Source organism: Columba livia, chromosome 11 (assembly GCF_036013475.1).
Source record: "Columba livia isolate bColLiv1 breed racing homer chromosome 11, bColLiv1.pat.W.v2, whole genome shotgun sequence".
Taxonomy (NCBI): domain Eukaryota; kingdom Metazoa; phylum Chordata; class Aves; order Columbiformes; family Columbidae; genus Columba; species Columba livia.
Window position 1 is genome coordinate 2967331 of NC_088612.1, and position 21320 is coordinate 2988650.

At 39.1% G+C, this 21320-nt stretch overlaps 1 protein-coding gene across 6 annotated transcripts; it reads right to left on the reverse strand.

The window, feature by feature from the left end:
• Positions 1-486: 486 nt before the first annotated feature.
• USP8 (ubiquitin specific peptidase 8) lies at positions 487-21156 on the reverse strand. Of its 6 annotated transcripts, none has more exons than XM_065075862.1 (20): positions 21000-21156; positions 16212-16382; positions 15407-15551; positions 15009-15094; positions 12322-12466; positions 12030-12087; positions 11193-11334; positions 10777-10939; positions 9484-9628; positions 9077-9297; positions 7369-7965; positions 6042-6131; positions 5501-5581; positions 4843-5105; positions 4049-4261; positions 3365-3575; positions 2802-3038; positions 2134-2276; positions 1658-1790; positions 487-1435 (listed from the first exon to the last, which is right to left on the reverse strand). In XM_065075862.1, exons 2-20 carry the CDS (start codon positions 16313-16315, stop codon positions 1250-1252), a joined length of 3363 nt encoding a protein of 1120 aa, XP_064931934.1. In that variant the 5' UTR covers positions 16316-16382; positions 21000-21156; the 3' UTR covers positions 487-1249. The 6 variants fall into 6 exon arrangements, with proteins under 6 accessions (XP_064931934.1, XP_064931933.1, XP_064931932.1 ...); XM_065075861.1 differs by having other exon boundaries at positions 11193-11337; XM_065075860.1 differs by having other exon boundaries at positions 11193-11352.
• Between the last annotated feature and the right edge of the window lie 164 nt (positions 21157-21320).

Here is a 21320-nt window from a genome sequence, read left to right on the forward strand (position 1 = left end):
ACGCTGGTAGGATGCTGTGGTCAAAGTGCACGACCAGATCACTGGGGACAGATGTTCCCAGAGAGAGCAGGGGATGAAGCGACCACTATGATACGAGAAAGAAAAATGCATTATTCTAGTATAGTCATTTTTGTCCCTCTAGCACTGCAACTCTGTTCGCAGCTTCTGGAAACTTCTGGAAAACAATCACGCCTGGTCTTAATTCCACCTGCAAGACACATGTATGTAGACAGATAAAAGCTCGGAATGTAGGATTTAGAATTTTTGAACGCCAACCTAATCAGAGAGGGAAAACGAACCCAAAGCCAGAGCAGGGAAATGCACAAGATGCAACAGAAATAGTTTCTAAACTAATCAGTTCTGCACAAAGTAGTATTTTTTCCATCTGACAAACCTTTAAACCGTGTGAAAATGCTTCAGACTGTCATTATATAGAATACTGACCATTATACAACTAGTCGAGAATGAAAACACCAAACCCAAACGTACATTTAACAGGATATATTTTTAAATCATTTCTTCATTAAGGTTTTTAATGCATGTGTACATGAAAATTTATATTAAAAAATTAAAAAGGAAGATCTTGTTTGTTTAGAATAACTCTGAAGTGCACAAATATTGACAAAAGCTAACAGAAAAAAATACAGCTCTGCTTTTTTATGACGTAGTGTTGCAGTTACTTAGAGCCGGCAAACAAACGCAATCCTCTGAGTCTGAGAGATTCCCACAAAAAGGACAACATTTTATTATATACATCGTTCTGATGTGCAAGTATGCAATCAATATGTACACTTACATTCCTAACTGTTTACATCATTCTAGAGTATTCACAGTAGAATCAAGCTTAAGGTTAGAAATGTGAAAAGGCCATAACAGTGGAAGAAAAACATAAAAAAATCAAGATATGCCTTGGGATTTTTAAGACATTTTAAACTACTTGTTAATAGATTTCAGATGACTAAGCTAGAATTTAATTTTGGAGCAGACTGAAAATATAGTTGTTTCTTAAATAAATGGTAATGCAAGTATGCTTTTTAAATGGTTTCACAGATGGCAAGGTTACCACAAGCATTATTAATCAGTCTTCTGATTGTTAAGCACTAATACTGACCAGAAAGAGCCTGCTTGCAGAAAAGCTGCTGCAACCATCCCAGTATCTGTGACTATATTTGTTTTGCATATTTATATGCGTTCCCATACCTACTTTGCTCTTATAAAAAGAAAACCAGCTTGCTTAACCCACGCTGCTTTATGTGGCCACATCCACTGCTCGCTGTTCGTAAGAGGTGTAAAAGAGAATATATGCAGCTGAGGATTTCACAGATGATGCTGAGATCTCAGATACCTCGTGGTCGTCAAACTTAAACCAGCGTTGTTTGGAAGCGTTTTTGCAATAGGCTGTATAGTGCCCTCCATCCAACCCGCCATAATGATTCTGCAAACATAAATGAGAAGAATGAGTGGCCTCGAAACCTACCATTTCTTCCCTGGTTAGGGAAATAAACTAGAATGTGAGATTTTTTACTAAATACCAATCATTCGCTTTAGAACACAACTTAATCAGCAACCAGCCTGGAAACCTCGATGAATCACACAGGCTCACCCAAGTCTTGGCATAAAGACCAGCTGAACTTTGGCATGTGACGTGGTTACTTACTGATACTGAGAACAGATTGTAGCGCTTCAAGTTGTTCTTTGGACCAATGACATACTGCGAAAGGTCAAGAGTTTCCAATGGGAAATCTACAGAAGTTTGAAGCTTTTGCTTCCATCTTCCATCATAGGAAAATCTAGAGATTTAAAAAGCATAATTCACAAGCTGTTTAAGGACGTTAAACGTATTTGTTTCCCCTGTTTTTAACCAGGATGTGATCAACTAAAACATTTGACCCCCCCATTCTGTTAATGCTTTCACACGTTGTTTCTTGGCACAAATGAAGCGAGATTACTTGTAACAGTGCTTTGTGAAGTACAGCCTAATAAAACAGGCATCAGACTAGAATAAGATTCTCATAATGTTACAACTGGAAATACACCTGGAACTTCCTCTAATTAAAAATGGTTACCCATTGCACTGGAACAATCAATCTCCACCAAAGCCTGGTCACTTCAGCCTAATTAAGTTTCTCTTACCGTTTCAAGTGCACAAGAAGAACGGGCGGTAATTTCCAAATTTCTATTTTTTTCAAAGAATCCCTTCGAGTTTTGCAATGGCTACAGTAAAATCTATTGTTATCAGTGAGCTTTTCTTCTTTGGAGAACAACCTAAGGCATTCCTAAAACGAAATACAAACAGATTGTGAAAGGCAGGTATTTATAAAATGACAGCAAAAATATTTGTGTCCCACTTGTTTGGTGACCTGTCCCAAGATTCTGTGCGCTATGTTTCACAAAAATGAGGAAAAGTGAGTTAAATCCATGCCCAGAAATAAATTTTACTGCTTGTATTAATGAGCTACAAATACTTCAGAATATACCTACAGTATTTTGTTTAAAACCACAAAATATTTATACTACGGCCTACAAAAATAAATACATGTCTTTTCTGTTGATGTGGCTTCAATATTTCTATCCTGCTTGTATTTTAAAACTTTTAAGGATTTTTTTCCCTTTTTTTTTTTAACATTTTAGAAGAATTTAAAGAACAATGAAGACTCAGATCTGTCCATGTTTCAGGTGAGTGGAAATTAAGCTGAATACCGACTAACTGCTTCAGCAAGGGGCTGAGCAAAAGCAACACCACAATGAAGTCACAGGGAAGTGGTTTTGCTTTGCGAGCTGTTTCTCCCGAGCCTGCGTACCTGCAGTGTACATTTACTGGTGGACGCGAGCGGTAACGACAAATACATGAAAGCCTCAAAGGTCCGGGACTTCTTGTGACACGTAAGACACTGCACTGTAGATTTGAACTGGCCTTGAAAGAGCGCCACAATGATGGATTCGTTGAGCTGCTTGTGTTTGTGCCAGGCTAGTTCTGCTGCTCTCAAGTCATCAAGATGATCGTTGTTTTCCTCCTTGTATCTTTTCCTGTTGTCAGCCTGGATAACCGAAGTTTAAATATCACAGCCATATGTTAATATATATAAAAATAGCAAGTCTCATCTATAGCTAAGCATACTATTGAATATTTGCAAGAATATTTAAACATGCCAGTGAGCCATCCATTTCCTACCTAGTTAGGCTTCTTCTATTACTCCCTTCAGTACCTTATACTGTTTCACAATAAATTCCTATTTAATTCTGAATACTAGCATTTCCTTCGTAACAAAGTTCCAGTAACATAATATTTTTATGAAATAAGAAGGTCTTCTAAAAATTTATTTCTCTTGACAGATGCATCATTTGCTATAAGTGGTTTGCTTACTTTATTTAGGTCTTCGTGCAAGCCATCCATTAGAAAGAGAAGCAATTCTTGGGAGTCCTGTTGGCTGTATCCTGCAAATTGGTCATTAATCTTCCCAATTGTAATTTTAAAGTCTTTCGGACTGATGTACTTATACTGTCCTGTCCATAACGCTTTCATTATTACACCAAACTCTTCAGCCACTTCACCTTTATGCCCCAGGAAATTTGACCTACACAATTAAACAGACAAACAATAAAGTGAGCCATTCAAATAACTATTTTTATTATTTTAACATTATTCTTATTTATTCAAAACATTAACCCAACTTCAAAGTAACTTCTTTAGGTTGAGAAAAACTGGCTGTTAGATTGAGTTAAAATTTTTGTCTACTTTGGTGCTGTAATTTGGTTCTATATTCAATACTGGGCCGATGGAAGGTACAGCCGTTTCCAGCTTGTTTTGTAAGCTGCTATTTAAATATGCTGTTTGGTTTTAGGAGACCCTAGTACACTTAAGACTGTCCAGTAAAACCTAATTAGTCACACATACCAATTTTGAAAATGTCAAGACACTTAGAAATTAGTGTTTGTCTCCTACTTAAAAACAACCAAACAAACATGGCCCCCTTAACCCCACTAAGTGATTTTTTTAAATTAACGAATTTACCTTTAATTATAAAGGATGAGAATAAGAGATTGTTACCTGTTAATATCATCTTGATACAAGTTTCTGTTAAAATAATCAGCCAGGTGAGGTGCATTGCACAGACACTGTAATATGGAATTCATATAGCAAGTGTTCCCTAGGTTACGGAGTCCTGTAAGAGCTGGTCCCGATCCCCCAAACACAGGATTAAGGTTCCGAATTTGTGATGCAGAAAGTCTTGAGATTTCTGCTTTAGTGTAACAGACTGGCCTGTAAGGAAGAAATGGTTTTTTAGGACTCTCAGACTTGACAGGGCACATAAGCCAAGAGAACTGCCCTCCCTCGCAGGGAATGAAACAACCTGGCACAAGCTGTCACCCAGTGCCACGATTAAGTATTCAAGGCCTGTCAATGCAATGGCAAGCAAGCCCTATAAGCTGGCCTGTAATGAGGCTGAGTTATTGGCTCCACCAGTTGTTGTTGGGGTATTTTTTCAAATTAACAGATAAAGACTTAACTGTTGACTTCGCCCAGTTTAAAAACCAAAACCTCTACATTTCACAAGCTGTCAGAGGACTGGCATTTAATATGTTAACACAAATACCACTGCTTAAAAAGCAACTGTTGTCCAATTATACCGTGACCTCTGAAATTCATGTTAATATGTGACAATTACATTAATTCTCAAAAGATAACTGCTCTGTACGTCGAACTTCTAGCAACGAAATTTAAGCGTATCGCTCTTGCATCCTTTCAAACCTACTTGGTTTGGAATTTCAGCTGGTTAAACACAAAGCAAGTCTTACATGTTATCATATTGCATGAGTTGTGGTAGAACTTATTGAACATACTTATTGTCACGATTGACTGCAGGAGTTACAGGAATCCTTTTCTTCTCTTCCTCCTGAATGGCTTGGGTTATATCTGGGGAAGAGTAGGAGCGCTTCAGTTTGGAGTGTTCTCTTTCTCGTTCAACAGTCACCTGTGGCTTGGGTTTTTGAGTTGGAGGGGTTGATGGAGGAGTGGATGAAGGAGCCATTTCTGGTGGATACATATGAACAGTATTTGTTGGCGAGTGATAGTAACGAAAGGTTCCAGTGATTGGATCCAGAAACTTGGGGAAAGAAAACAAATTGTTTCAAAAAGAAGGAAAAAAATCCATCATTAACTTACTTACCTATTTTTAAACTACTGTAAGAACAGTGCATGAGTTTTTCAAAGATCGAGATGTTAACAGGTGTGACTGGCCTCAATACTTAATGGATTAAAGTTACTGGAAGGCACCACTTTCACCAAAATGCATATTACACATCAAGTGCTTAGTACCAGAAACAGCAGATGAGCTCTCCTGGTTTCATTACAAATAATATTACAATTCAGAAAATAACTGTGCGAGTTGGGGGGGGGGGGGTGGGCAGAGACCAAATTATCTAACTTAGAAATAAGACAAGTGGAAATTCATTACCAAACTGCACAAGGCACCTTGATTATAACAGAAAAGCAAGTTACCTTTGCCCAGCCTGCAGGCAGTCCTGGTATTATCCTTCCCATTTCTTCACTTCGCGCTCTCATTAACGGCTCCCGCTGAGACTAATAAATAAACAGAAACGTGAGGTATGTACAGTTACTTATGCAGAGCAGCAAGCTGCCTGTGCCTTTCCCTATATAGTTACATGATTTAATGTAAAACAGTTCAATTTTTTCCCTAAAAAAGCTACTTTTATTAGGAATATGTGCTTCTGTTAAAAACATATGGATGATCTTTTCTCCCTTTCAAAGCAGTATGTGAGTATGCGTGAGATGACGAACAAGTGGGGAATGCTTGTTAATGCCATCAGAAACATACGAAGATTTCTAGTGAAAGCTTCAAATATTTTTTCAGATGGATATGACAAATTAAAAAAGCAAACAAGCAGCTGTAAACATGGCATAGGCTTTTCTTAAGATGATGACTTTAAAAATTGAAATGAGGTGGAATTTAACATAATATACTAATCATAAAGCATCCGCGCTTGATTGGTTTTGGGTACACACAACACATTGTATTTACTTTAAGTCTTTCAGTATCTTGTTCAGAATCCTCTCTAAGGGGTCCTGGCTTTTGAGCTCCACTGTCTGGTTGTCCTTTAACCCCAGTTTGCTGTAAAAGATTTTGAGAGAAGGCTTTCAACTTTCATCTGGAATGTCAGTAAAAAAATGCTGATAAAGCAAAACAAGGAAGAAGCAAAGTTCCACTTTCTTTTGGTTATTAAATGCACATGCCAGAAAAAAGTGGTTACAGCAGGTATCTACACATCGTGTTTATTCTTCCTAGTCTATTGTATAGGCAATTTGCTGGAACAGCCTTTGTGCTGAATGTTTCATGACATAAGACAATCTGTTCGGTAGTTTCAAGTTCCACCTATGCTACTTTTCCCCCCTAAAAGCTGCGGGGTTTACAATTTATTTTTAAATGAAATACTTTTTTCCTCTTTTACTGCTCACTGTGACAAAACCTCTCCATGAAAAGGCACACTGTGAAGCCAACATTTGGATTTATTTTGTAATAGGCAGTCATTTTGGGATTACGTGCAGTTGCTCAGTCAAAAGGTCAAGAATGACTGTGCTAAGATTGCCCAGGAAGTTTTGGCTTCCTTTTGGGGATTTGCCTTACACAAGCATCAAAGTTTGGTCAAATAACAACTGCAATTGCAAAGGGAGAGAAAAATATCCTAACACATGCTCTTGTGAAACAGTTTTAACAACATCTGTTCTGTTATTAACTCAGCTTCACAAACGGCTCCTGTTTCATGATCACACGATCCCTGTACTTGCAGAAATGTTGCGATTTTTCTCAAGATTTTAAGGAAAGAAGAAATTGTAACCCGTCTGCCCCCAAAGAATTGGAACTAGACTGTTCTCAGCAAAAATAGTAGAACAGGTTATAGTTTTGCTTCCTATGTCAGTCAACAAAATCTTGTTATATCAGCATTTGCGCAGCTGGGGGCACTAACGAGTTTGTTATGATAATACAATTCTGTCCCTAACACACATTACAACACTATAAAATACAGTACAAGGCTGGAATAAGAGACAAAATGCCCCTATGCCTCTATTTTTGAAACAGGATCGCAGCCTATGAACCATCCCTTCCCCCACGTCAGTGGGAAGTTTTATTATCGTATCATTCCTTGCTGCCCTCCTACAAGCAAGAATTGAAGCTGTCTTGCAAAAAAAAAGAAATCTAACTATTAGAGTCTTGGTTTTAAATTTCTCATGTATATTTATGTAAAAATAATCCAAATTAAAAAAAATCCAATTATGTATTTAAAACTTCTAAATGGATATTAGAATATGCACTAACAAATCATCCCCATTTGGCAATGCTTTTCACTAACCTTGCCTGAAACAGTCACAAAGGTCTGAGATGTATCACCCAGCGCACGTCTCTGCATTTCTGGTGTTCGAGTTCCCTTTTCTCTTTCTTCCACAGATATTTTGTCAATCTCAATCCTTTTTGCACCAGTGCTTTCAAGTTCATTTTTACTTTGCTTTTTTGCATCTATTGCTTCTTTGCGTACCCGCTCTTGTTCTTTTTCCTCCTGTTCTCTTTTTATTTGCTCATCCCTCTCCTTCAGTTCTCTGTCCTCTTTGGATTGCTGTAGCTTTTCTTTGTGTTCCTTTTCTTTCTGTTCTTCTTTTGCTTTTTGTTCTTGTTCTTCTTTTTCACGCCTGAGTCTCTCTTTCTGTTCTTCTTGTTGCCTCTCCCGAAGTTCTTTTTCCCGTCTGTTTTTTTCTAACAGAGCAGCAGTTTCTGCATGTACACGACTTTTTTCTTCTTCTGTCAGAACGCTCTTTGCATCACGTAATGGCTTTGTGGACCGGTCTGGAACTATTCGTCCATTCTCAACAGGCTGGCTGTCACTGACTGTGCTTTCAGATTTTGGCCTGGTATCATCAGGGGTTTTTAGTGAAGGCTTTTTAGTACGATCAACCTGTAACACAAAGTGTACAACAGTTCACTACAGCTATTACTGCCCCCTATGCTGCTTCTAAGTGACATTTATAAGAGAATAAAGATAATATAAAGTTGACCTCTGCCAGAGAGACAGTGAACTTTCAGTGCTATTAGATCTGGTAACTCAAATTGCTTTTTAGTAAAATCAGGGATTCACTTAACTTCCAGGTGTGAGATAAGAATCAAGAAGCCCTACAGAACTATAAGGTCAGCATTAAGCACTGATTACCACAACTCTTAATTTTCAGGCTTTCAAAGGTGAACATTTTAGGGCACTCAGATGACCTCGTTGGGTTGGGCTCTCTCAATCATGTGAGAGAGCATGTGATTGAGGCTGAGGTGCTTGATGGGAAGCAGTATTTAAGACCCGCTTGGCTTAGCTCAGACCTAGGAAAGCAAGTTGGTTTTGATGCTGAAGTAGAGGTTCTGAAGAAATAAAAGCTAGTCTAGATCGGGGAAAACAGAAATAAGGTTTAGGGTCTCCTGGCTGAAGTCCGTATTAAAGGCAGTATCTAAAACAGTGAAAGTGAAGGGTTTGACTTCAGTGTTGTCTCTTAAGAAAAACATTATTTTAGTGCAAAGACTCTACAAAGGTGTCTTTAGAAAGTTTTATACCCATGAAAGGAAGAAACAAATCACTACACTTTCACTACTGGGCCACAAGTGACAAACCACTTAAATGGTTTGTTATTTGAAGGAAAATACAGCTGCTGGAAAGCAGACCTCTGGAACAGCCAAGGTAAGCCATGGCCTAACTGCCCTCTCTGTATTTTATCGTATGTGTATTTTGAGTAGAAAAGATGGCTTATAGACTTTCTGAATTAATGATAGTTTCCTGACCTTCAGTTTCTCAGGTGCCCACATCAAAATATTCACGAAATTTCTGCAATTACATTATGTGTATTCAGTTTCATAAAATTCTGTATATTAGTTACCACGGCATCACAGCTCACCAGTCCCTGTACCACTGTACTTATGTACAAGGCTTGAACAGATACTAAGTATGTGTCTGTGGATTTAGGATCCTGCATGTGGTGGGTCTCTAGTAGATTAACTATATTTTAAGTCTGAAAAAAAGCACGGCTTACCTCAGGGATAGTTCTTGTAATCAATACTGGATTAACTACAAATGAACTGTCAGATTTTGGAACAGCAGAGTCCTGTACATTTGGTCTGTTAAGTGATTTTATTCTCTCTTCCAAATTATCTCCCGTTTCTTCATTTTCAATCACTTCTGTTGGAGATGGCTTTATAGCAGCAACAGGTGGAACAGGAGCTGGCTCCTCCAGAGATGGATACGTAAAATCCACTTTAGGAGGGAAGCATGAGAGAGCTCTTGAGACAAAACCACAAAAGCAAAATAACCCTCATGTTCCACCTCAAAACTTAGATTTAGGCAGAACAATGCTATCTCAAACATATTTGCATGAATTAAAGATACAACCAGTAATATTAAACACTTGGTGGGGAGGGGGAGCTGATCCCTTATACTTACAAGAAACAGTCACTGCTTCGCTACTGCTACGTTGGGGCGGAGTTACTTTAGCATTTGTTGTGTACTGAGGAAAACAAAGGAGCCAGTTTTCATAACCTCCTTCTAGAATTAAAGGTTCATTCTGCAGTATAGTTTTGCTTTCCCACTATAAGAAAAAGAAGTTTGAAATAATTTAAAAATAGTAACTTTTATGTCTTAAGTTGTTGAAATTTCTGTGTCTAGTCATTACATTAAGAGACAGGTTACTTTTGAAACTTTAAAATAAGAATTAAACAGGCTGCAAAAACCCTTTGAGGAACATGGATCCTCCTTGTATTTGGAGAACGCCCAACACGGGTTCCTGACTTCACCTACAACAGGGTCTGAATATTTCCAGCACCAAAAGAAACACTTACTACTTCTTAATGTAACCATCCTCCATGCAGAAAATTATTTTTGTTATACTACCTCCTTCGGATTCTTATCTGATAAGTTTGCTGAGTGATTAGGGGCATTGGCTTTAGAAAGCATAACATTTGCTTTCTGAAAAACCCTTGAGAGTTCAGGCTCCAGACTGGCCTCCTCCTGAGACTATTGGAACACGAACAAGGCACAGAGGTTCAGAGACTATTCTGCAAAGCAATGAACAGGGAGAACTGCTTGAAGGATCTCTGAAGCCCAGTCTTGAATGCCTGGCTAACAGAAATGTGCAGCCTTTCACAAGAGTCACCTATATAAAGAGTAGGAACAGCACAGCCAGTGTTCTGACTTGAAGCTGGTTAATATTGAGTCTATAAGCTCCTTGCACTGATGAACCCCAAATTTAAATTAATGTTTCTCTAAAAAGTATTTTCAATAATGCCCAAACTTAACCATGCTTCGAGTATTTCTGGGATCTCCTTTACCAAAACTCCTCTGTTTTAGAAAGTGCCTGGCTGACAGGACAGCGAAGTCTTGTCTTCTTTGTCCTGCCTGTGCAGATGACCAGCCAGTTCCCATGAATGAAGAGTTACTTCTGGCAAACATTACCAAGTACTTTCCCAAATAACCCTGAGACAGCTGTTGAGGAGGGGAGTTGAATTGTTCTGCTGTTCACCGATAGAACAAATTATACTGTCCTCTACTAGAGCACAAGCATGGGAATGTGAAACTTCAGACTACGCTTCTGCTATCTAAAAAAAGCAGTCTTTGAAAACAGAACCAAGATGTTTGCCTGAAGTGTCATTAAGTTTTCCATATACTTTGTAATTATTGGTGCTTCAAGACCTTATCATTTATTGAGATGAATTAATATAAAACATGAAACTTGCCAACCTTAAAAAGCGCATCTTTCAGGCTCTGAAGAGTTGTTCCTAGCTTTAAGTCTTCGGCAGAACTAAACCAGTCTAGCAGTATAACATAATCGAAGTGTCCTCTCCTCTTCCATGGATCTCTAGAATCCTCTGGGAGCCTGGCTTCAATCCAATTAGCAGTAACTCTGAAATGTATTAATATGCATTTAGAGACAAACACACTAGTAACATTTTGTCTGATATATAATCTATGTGCCTGGATAAAATAAACACAATTTGGCTTGAAGCCAGTACATGGAAGAACAGAGCTGGCCAGATACATCTCACCCATAGTATTGGGGACTCTGAAACTAAGTATACAAGCTTTAAAAGCACATAATTTTGTACAGTCAATTTATAAAAATAAATATTCTGCTATCATTTAACATTATTTCATACCCAGGACTGATAGCTTCTTCTGGGACACTGATAGATCTTGGAATACAGGACTCCTGATAATCCTTCAGTCTTCGAGCGTCCATTATAATCAATTCAAGATTTTTGTCCGACATCATTGCAAACAGTTTCTCAGCTGTGACTGCTCCTTGAAACAGAGAAGCTATTAGATGTAAAAAGCTACATTATAAGTGGAGATAGCTATGATCACATCCGACTGGTGCAACCAAGACTGCAAATGGATGAAACAGAAAAGTCCCACAAAGCCACGGAGGTGAGACACTACAGAGTAAACACATCGGACCTTCTGCTCCCACTGCCGTGGTGATTAGCACCTGATCTGCTTAATTAGACAACACTGAACATTCCAGTGATAAACTACTTTAACTTTTTGTGGTCTCATTTAAATCAAGCTATATAGGCAAGCATTTGTAAACTACAAGCCCCAGATGTTCCTCTTCAGTTAAGAACTCTAGAGAATGTTTTCACATATTTATTACGGGAACACAAACCAGGAGGTTGCGAAAGGAAAGAAAAAATTTCTTATTTAACTCAGCAGATGCATTTTAGTGTTGCCTAGATTTTTTCTTGTCAGTTAAGGAGACATTTTCTTTCTAATTTGACTACTTTAAGGCTAGTTCAATTTAGTTATTAAACTGTTGAAAAACTAAAGACAGCTTTCTAAGTCCAAAAGAAATCATGATGGCTGCAATACCGAGCTTAATTACTAAGTTGCTGTAACTGAAATTCAGGAAATACTAGAATTGAATCAAATTAGGTAATAGTTGTATACTCATATGGAGACCTTTTCCTCATCTGTGTGAATGTTACATCTCTTACCACTCAGACTGTCAGACTGATCCTTTCTTTCCAGGGAATGCTTCCTCTCACCATTAACCTGTGTTGTAAGGGGGGGAAAAAAGAGTCAGTTTAATATCTAATACTCAGAACCAAGGTGGCCAACAGACACTGACTTTCACAGAGCTTGAAGAAAACTGGTCAGACAAAAAATTGGTCTGAAAATAAACCAACCCCATGATTCTGAACTGGAAACAGCTACTAGCAGAGATCAAATGCTAGATTAAAACTATACATTTAGGGTGAATTAGAGAGTTTGTAAACATTCTGTTACCCTTTGGCTTTTTCCTTTGGAATCCACAGTACTTTCTGAGGAGTTTTTGGCTGAACTCTTTCCATCGTCTTTTGGTTCTTGCTTTTTCTGCAGCTCTTGTTTGTCCCTCTCTTCAAGTTTTTTCCGAACTTCAGCTTCCTCATATCTATTGGGGGGGAAAAAAGGCTTTTTTTTTTCAATATTGTGTTATTGATTAGCCTTAGATAATTAACATCAGAATCATCAAGTCTTCAGGGGAAAAAAGTATTTGAAGTTTTCAAAAGTTAACGTATTGACAATTTTTGTTTCATTTTCCTCCATGACTGCATAACATTATTTCTCCCGCTCTTGGGTTGGTTTTCTTATTCTTAAATCCTGTTTTGGGTCCAATTTCTTAGCCACTGCTCTTAAAGCTAACTCTTTCTCTAAAGCTGGGGTCATGCTTAGCTATGATGTCACTAAATGTATTAATAATAGACTTTATTTTGTAGAGGCAAGAGTAAGTATTGGTGACTTACAGGTAAACTTCAATATATTATAACAATCATCCCAGGTATTGTATTTGGTTTTACAACAGGGCTAACAATAACAGGTAGGGGTTAGGTCACTTATCTAAATTTCCTTTTTCTGAGAAACTGGCTTTATAGTGCTCTTATGTCCTCACCTATGTTCTTTATGTTTCAAACACTAAAGCTTCAGTGAAGTCAATGCAAGAATAATGTGTGCCTGTGAGTTTTGGTAAACCTAGGTCTTGCATACAGCTGTTCTTTTCATAAAGTCTTAGGCTTTAAAATTAACCTCCCAGCCTTTTGCCTTTGTAAGGACTATCATGATATTGTAAAACAGTGGCCTCCAAACTACAGCTTTTAGATCACCAGCTGCAGGTTTGTATAGTCATAATCACTGTTAAATAGCATCCAGTTATGTTTAATATAACTGAGAAGCTGAAGGGTTACTTGTGATCCATAAAGCAAAAGAGAATGTTTTGAACAGTTTCGATGACTGAACTAAGCAGTGAAGCATGAACTGTATAAATAATTGCTTGTTTTAATCAGATGTTGCCTAATCAGAATTAAAATAACAATGACAACACAGCTGTATTTCATATCAAAAGCACTGTGTTAATAAACTAGATCATTAAATCAAATTCTGACTCCAAGTCTACTCCACTAATTGGCCACTAACAGGAAGGAGGCTGCAAATCTATAATTTTATTTTTCAAACAGGCTTCTTGATTTGGCAAAAGCATTTTAAGTGAGAACAGAGCATTTTGTTATTTGGAGTTAATGGCACTAAAGCGTTTTTCAGATTTTTAGTTTAGTTTGGTTAATATGGAATATTTACCCATCAATTTCCCATTTATGCCTTTGAAGCACATAGCAGGTCATTCACGTAGGTATTCCTGCTGCTATACAAATGATGTTTCAGCAGCTCCACTTTTAGTTAACAATTAACACTCAAACTATTTGCTGGCCTACTGCCTGGAGAAGAAATTACACAAATAATTTCCCTGAAACCACTTCTGTAGTTTGCACAGGAGCCATGTTTCATTTGTATTCCCTTTAAACATATATACATTTTGCCCATAGTAGTTGAAAGTTATTAATTGTGTCAACTTTCGAAATCTGTTCCCTTCATAAAAAGCCACAAGCTACTAAGCAATAAGTTTCTCAATTCTTGGTTTCTGTAGTTCTATCAGTGTATACTCGCACAGTGAACTCGTAGCTCTGTTGAACTGTAATACTCTTAACTAAAAAATAAGGAAAACCTAAAGATTGTTTCATCCATAGCATCACTGACATCTTTGGAAAGTCTCTTTTCATATACATGGAACTACATACTCATTTCTTTGTTTACCTAAACTAACTATGGATTAAGCACTTCAAAGGGCATAGAATGCGCTTGCACAATAATAGCTGGGGGTGGAACATGGGAAGAGAAATGTGCCTGGCTGAAAAGAAAGAGCAAAAACTATGAGAAAGGGGCAAGAAAGAGAGTTGCTAAGGATGACAGAAGAAGGCTGGAAGCAAGACATACTGGACTAAATATCACCTAAAAATAGATTCTACCTTACAAGGTCTTCCCGACACAGTTTTGTGGCTTACGGCACAAAGACATGTAACTTGACAGTTGTAAATGAGCAACGCAAAAGCCTGTTAGCATCAGCTCAGTTACATACTGGCAAAACTGCATTTCCACACACGTCTGCATGTGGCAGAGGTAGACAAAAGGTGTAGTAGCTAACTAAAGATTAAAAAATGTGTTTTCTTAACGTAAACTCAATCCACACAAGGAGGACTTTTAAACATATATAAATACTAGGAACATTGATTAGTATACTTGGTTTCAAATGACCTTATGATGAAAAAAGTAAGGAGGAAATGGCTCTTGATCATCTCTAATGTATATATAGTTTATATCTTGTAGTTTCTTTTTCTTCGTCATTAAACAAATACAGAAAGCAATATCAACAAATCATAGTTATTAAGAACTGAGCCAATGTATACAGTGGCAAGTTACTGGAGTATGTGATGACAACAATTATCTCTAATAACAGACTTTTGCGGATAAACAACTTAAGGTCTCAAGAGTTTTGGGTATCTAACATCAAGTGCAATCCCTTACTACTAAGTACAAGGAAAACCTGCAATTGCACATGTACAGGCTTCAGGTATAATGAACAATATCTATTAACTGTATTCACGTACCTGAGTTTAAGGCTGTCTGACAGTCTTTCAGCTTCTTCAATAGCTTTTTTTAAATTTGTAGGTCCAAGAATTGAATGAAAATAATCCTAAAATTACAAGCATCACCCCATGTATTAATAGTACAGCTTAATAATGCCTATTTCTGTGCATATCAAGAGCTGCTACTGTACAGAGAATTGGTATTAAATATTGACAGATCTGACAATTTATACTTTACATGTTTAAAAAACAAACTGTAAAAGCAATTAGCAATAGACTTGTCATAAATAGGAAGGAAAGAATATCATGAGACAGTTTACTTAGTACCAGTGTAATCCTCAGAATGTGCATTAGTGTAGTTCTCTGTACTTCTATTATTTCTACCAATAGAGAAGATGTCAGTCAGAAAGCTTTTATACCTGTTGCTGCTTAAAATCGGGTCTCTTTTTAATGAAGTTATAAACGGTCACATATTTCATATATAGGATGTAAGCTTTTTCTTCATCTCTGTCCAACCTGCTTTCCTCCGCTGCCTTGAAAATCTTAAGGGCACTCTGCACATAACTGCAATCAAACAAGAGGAGTAAAGCGTGTGATTGACTTGCCCCCAAACACACTTCCATAAAAGATACAGTTTTAAGTGTTCACAGCCTCTACCTGTATCTTAAGCATTCAATTTTACCATCTTAATATAAGGCTTTCATTAAATATGAATTACAATCATGCTCCTCCAAATAATGTTTCTCTTTGCTAGTTTAACTAACCTTTTTTAAAATCTACTATAATTAAATAATGCACTGAGACATGGAAAAAAGTACTCTTCCTTTCTAAAAATAACTTTTTTTTTGAGGAAAAACTAATCAGTGTTAATTGGCAAAACTACTAGAGGAAAATATTTTCTATTCACACATTTGCTAAAGATTTTATCTTTTAAGAATTTGCATTCATGTAGCCTTTTCTCAAAGAACGCAAATTTTCATGGGCATCGTGCTCTGTCCAAGTCGTGTTTCGGCAGTATGTGGAGTTACATTCTATAGGCGACAAGCATACTGGATGTGATAGTTGAGAGATCTATACACAAGACTATCAAAGGTTTTATATATAACAGAAATAATTCAGGAAGTTTAGATTCACAACATAGCTGTTCTGGAACCTGCTCAGAAGAGTAGCACTAATACTTCTAATATTAATTCAAAATCAATTAATATATATATATATATATACCTCTTTGTACTTGTCTTTTCAGGTTTTATTTCTGTCTTCTTGTTGAGATCTTTCAATGAAGTACAGAGGTATAGCTCCTTAGGTACGGATGCCACAGCAGGCATGTTAATGTTGTTACTTGTGTTCCTTCTAGGATGGCACAGCTTCTTAGAAGGCTCTATCAATATTTTTCTAGGGGGAAAAGAACAAAATTAGGAAGAGCCCAATTATGTTCCAATGACTTTTAATATAGTTTTAGTTACCTGTATGGGGTTACTACCTAATCTAGCTCACCTTATGTGAGCTAGCACTAGGTGCAAACAGAACGGCTGTACAGTTAACAGCATAAATCAATCCTCCCAAAGTGACAGAACTACTCGAAACCACTGGAGGTAATTTATCAAGAATGTTAGCAATAAGTTGCTATCAGAAGAGTAAGAAAGTAAGAAATGCTGACTTAATGTTCAAAATCATCACATACTGCAACTTTATTCAACTGTAATGCTAGTAAATATTTTATTAAAAAAATAGCTCACTTCTCTGTACTCTGAAATTTGTAATGGATTATTATTTTATCACTAGCTTAGCCCAAACCTCTGTAAAAACACACTACACCCTTGTAAAGGTGACCTTTAATGCCTTGGTAAGAGACAAGCTGAGACAAGGAAGGTTGTTACTGTTAGAGTTGACTTGAAACTCCTTGGACGTGCTGTAGGTCTTAAACTGGGTACTGTTGTCTTTCTGCTTTTGTTTGGAAATGCTCTACACAGAGACATGAAATAGTTAAGCAGAGTTTGGCCAGAAAGGACTACTGCATCATCTCATCTGACATTCTGCACAGAGCAGTCTATTAAGTCTCATACAGATAGTCTAACTAAAATATCTTTGAATCTAATACTCAATAAGCTATTTTAGCCACGAGACATTAAGGTGCGAGAAGTACTGAAGAAATTAAGGGGAACTAATTAGAAGGTGTTCAAATAATTCCAGCAAATAAATAATTTCCTAGTAGTGAAAACCCACATGGCCTTTGACAGGATGAAGGTTGGGCATTTCCCTTCCACCCTGAAGGTGATGACCAGAAAACCATCAGCCAGTAACCTCAGACTGAATTTCACCCCAGTGAATCGATCTGTAGCTGAATGCCACCAAATGAGGTGGTCTTGACTGCCCTCCCTCTTTCTCATGCTGGTCTGGTACTTGTCCAACCTCTTACTGCACCAGCTCAGCTCGCTGGAGAGGCAGAAAGGCTGCGCAGGTTGTGCAAGGAGAGAGCCAGCGTGTGCTGGTGATCGTAGGTGTAGGTGATCCCTCCCCAAGGCACACAGCTGGTGTTCCTCCAAGTACCACTGCACACAGCATCACTAGCTTGACCGTTCTTGGTCTACAAACTGGCCATGAAATCAAGATACCAAGTGAGGCCAAACCTTTGGTAAGTTCATGTTGGAAATAAATGCAAAATAAGGTAAGACGCATGTCTAACAATGATTCTGTGGTTTAAGGTCTGGCGTGCCAAGAGAGACTAAACAGTATCCAGCCAGATAACTTGCTGCTTAAACACAGATGCTGTACTTGCTAATTTTGTAATTACATAGCAACTTTTCAAAGTTGATAAACTTGTCAAAAATGCTTCCTTATGAGACTGATTTTCAGATAATTCCAGGAAGTGAAGAATGAGGTCCATAAATACTAATACAAAAAATTAGTTCTCAGGGAGATATTTAGGTGCTGAAAACAAGTCAGAAAATTAATCTGAAAAATCACATCCTGTAGAAACAACACACAAACACACCTCGTGCCCCAAAGTAAATGACCTTTCCAATCTAAAAGCTTTTTTTGCCTGAAGCAAAGACATACTTTTTACAACCTCATAGAATTACAAAGAAAGGCTTCACTTCTAATAAGATTTTAGCATTGCTTGTCTAATCCTACCTTCAGAGCACGTCTTTACCTGGCTTTTTTCCCCCTTGGAACTGTAAATAGACTTTTTCTTTGAAGCTAAGTCCTTTCCAAATATATCTTCAATGTTTGCTCTGTTATGTAACCAGTATTTTCTTAATCTTAAGTGGCAGCATTTGCTTGTGTTCTGACAGAAAATTGTAACTAAGTATGTCGTCCAAAAAAGATAGGAATATAACATTACTGTGCCTGTGTGCGTATGAGGTAAAAGAACAAGATTATGTGGAAGATGAACCATTTAATGGAAGGCAAAAGATGCTAGTAAATTCGCAAGTGTAATTCATACAATATTCTGCAGTAAAATGAGCAAGGATGGATTAGGAATGACGTTTTCTAAATCAAAAAAATATCAAATTCTCATCAGCCTTTTTAACAGAAACACACATAGCATATGTCATAAGTTAATATGAGATTTCAGTAGCAGTTTCTAATTAATTCTTCTATATAGAACTTAACTATGGAACTATAGCACTTTCAGTTTTATGCAGCAAAAGTTTCCTTATGATAACTAACCTACAGGCTGACCACTAGTTGCCAGCTGACTGTTTGACTCAGAACAACCCTTAAAACTCCTGAATTTTAAGATGTGTTTGTAACTTGCTTTTCCTTTATACTCAAATGAATTAGGGTTTTTTGCTTCTCTGAGCGGGCTTTGGGAAGACACTGATTTCAGAATCCAAATCAGCTCCTCCGTATATAAATACAACCAGCTGATTCTGAACCTAAATTTTTGCAAATATCTAATTCCTAACTGACCTGATCTCAATGGTTCCTCCAGCAAAACAAGCTGCAGGAATAAAGATATTCAGGAGCAGTTAACATACCATAGTGAAATGCATGGAAATTGACCAGCTACTGCAAGTTCTATACAAGGTCTGTGTCTGTTTCCGTTAGAAGAGCTGCACTAAACTGTACTTTCTTATCAGAATCACATCCACTTCATCAGGATAAACTCTTGCTGCTCCAAACTCTATTGACTAGAATACACCAACTTTTGCCAAAAATTCCGTTTCTCTCCACACTTATAATCACCGTATCAATACAATGGCAACACTGTGGGTGATGAACCCTTCCAATTATATATATGGATCTTCTGTACATCTCTAAGAAAGACAGATATCTTCTTTTCCAGCAAGAAAAGAGAACTGGATCATAAAACAACAAATATAAGGGACTGAAGAAGCCATAGTAGTTAAAATTAATAATAATTCAGCCTGTAAGGATGAGGAAACAACCCATTTCAGGTTTGCCTATTTTTTTTCTTAAACATTAAGATCAAACTCAAAACCATGTTCTGCCCCTAGCTAAAGTATTATCTCAGGCTCCTTTTTTCCTACTTAGAGGGCTGAAAACCAGTCCGATATCCCAAAAATATAAGGGAAGTCATGCTTGCATGTTCACAGGCATTTAAAATACTTGGATAGCTTTACACTGAGAGGGAAACATACCTGTTGGTAACAGGTTTTTCAGCATCTAATTATCATATCTGTTTTACTGAGGATATGAGTAAGCTTTAAGTGGAATGACCATCACAAGAACAACACACAGAAGCAGTTATATTGCAAGCAGCATACACTGACAGAGTCTGAAACAAACTGACATGCTAAGTACTATGCATCACCAACTCAGGTATGTAATGAAGTATTATTCACCTACTTATTTTTGTCTCTGAGACTTAAGCAAATGAGAAACGGGTTTCTTATGAGCATTAAGTTCTGCCATTCTCTTCAAGTTTTTACTGTCTGTACTCGGTACGTGAGTTGGTTTTGTTAAGATCATCAATACTAACCTAGAGAGATAGTATTTTAACATGACTGAACTATAAAATCAACCAGCATATTTATCTCTGTGAGCCCCCTCTACCTTTCTTTCAGGCTCTGTTACTGTTCATACTGCAGGCTGCAGAGCTGTAACTTCATGTGCACAGGCTGATGATAACCATTGGGGCTTCTTATAGCACAGGCCTTTATGCTCACAGAGTACCCAAACATTTTGCTGGGTACCACCAGCAGTAGCACATCACGGGTCTGTCTCTGGCCATGGACCATGTTGAAAACACCTGCACCGCCAGGCGTGGGAAGCGCTTGTTCTGCACAGGGAGAAAATCCTTTCTGACACTTTGCTCATCCAACAGTTTGACTGATGGGGAGGGAAGACACAAGCAAGTTAAGCTGCTTAAAAAGAATTAGTTGGATTTTGTACAGAAAGTTTGAAAGTGATTCAATATAAGTAAGAACACAAACAGCTCCATTACTTATTTAGGTAAATTAAAATCTGCAAAGTGTATGCAAACGCTATGAGTTCTAAGAAGCCGGGGAGGTGACAGGGAGGCTGAAAACTCCTCCAAGTTTCTAACCAGGCAGTGAAAGACCCCGCAGAATCGGGCACGGCCGGCTGTGGCAGCCAGAGTCCATGACGGCGCAGCCCGCCGCTCCGGCCGGGGCAGCGCCCGCTGGGACGCGCTGCTCCCGGCCCGGCTTCCTCCGACCGCTCTCGGGCTCCGGGCCGGCTTTTCCCGACCCCGCTCCCGCCTCACCCCGGCTGGGCTGCGGCTGGGGGCACTGCGGGCTGCCCAAGGTCACACCGCCGGCCCCGGGCCGGAGGGCTGCCCGCCGGGCCAGGCCCGATTTCCCCAGCGCGGCCCAGGCCGGCTGCCCCGCTCTCCGCAGCCCCCGAGGGCCGCCTCTCCCCCTGCACTGCGGGCTCGGGGATCCCCTCCAAGGGCGCCCGCCCCTCTCGCCGCGGCCGGAGGAGGGCGGCTGGCGAGTCCGGCTGCCTTGCAGGCCTCGCTTCCCCGGGCGGCCCGAGCGCCGCCTCCGACCAACGCGGCGCGCCCGGCTGCGTACTCACCGCCGCGGGGACTCGCTGCCTCAGCCCGCCGGCCCGGGGCAGGCCCATGTCCGAGCGCGGCTGCCGAGAAGACGCTACGCGGCCATGGCTGCTGAGGCGGAACTCGGCCGCGTTCGTCCCTCCCTCCCGAGCCTCCGCTCCCCCTGCCGGGGGCGGGGACTCTCGGCGGCCCTATCGCTGCCGCGGGGCCGGGCTCGGGCCGCGGTGGGAGCCTGGCGCCAGGCCGCTGGTCTGCGGGGCCTGTGGGGCGCGGCCGGGCGGGGCCCCGCTCCCGCCGTGGAGCTCTCTGAGAGCCGGGGGTGGCTCTGGGGGTGGTGTGAG

Excerpts from the sequence above, each read along its gene's own strand:
- USP8 (XM_065075860.1), bottom strand. The coding sequence starts at position 16,315 with ATGCCTGCTGTGGCATCCGTACCTAAGGAGCTATACCTCTGTACTTCA. Across the intron at positions 9,298-9,483 it reads CGAAGCAGTGACTGTTTCTT|TGGATTTTACGTATCCATCT; the intron begins GTAAGTATAAGG and ends TCCCTCCTAAAG. Across the intron at positions 1,436-1,657 it reads ACAATCTGTTCTCAGTATCA|AATCATTATGGCGGGTTGGA; the intron begins GTAAGTAACCAC and ends TTATGTTTGCAG.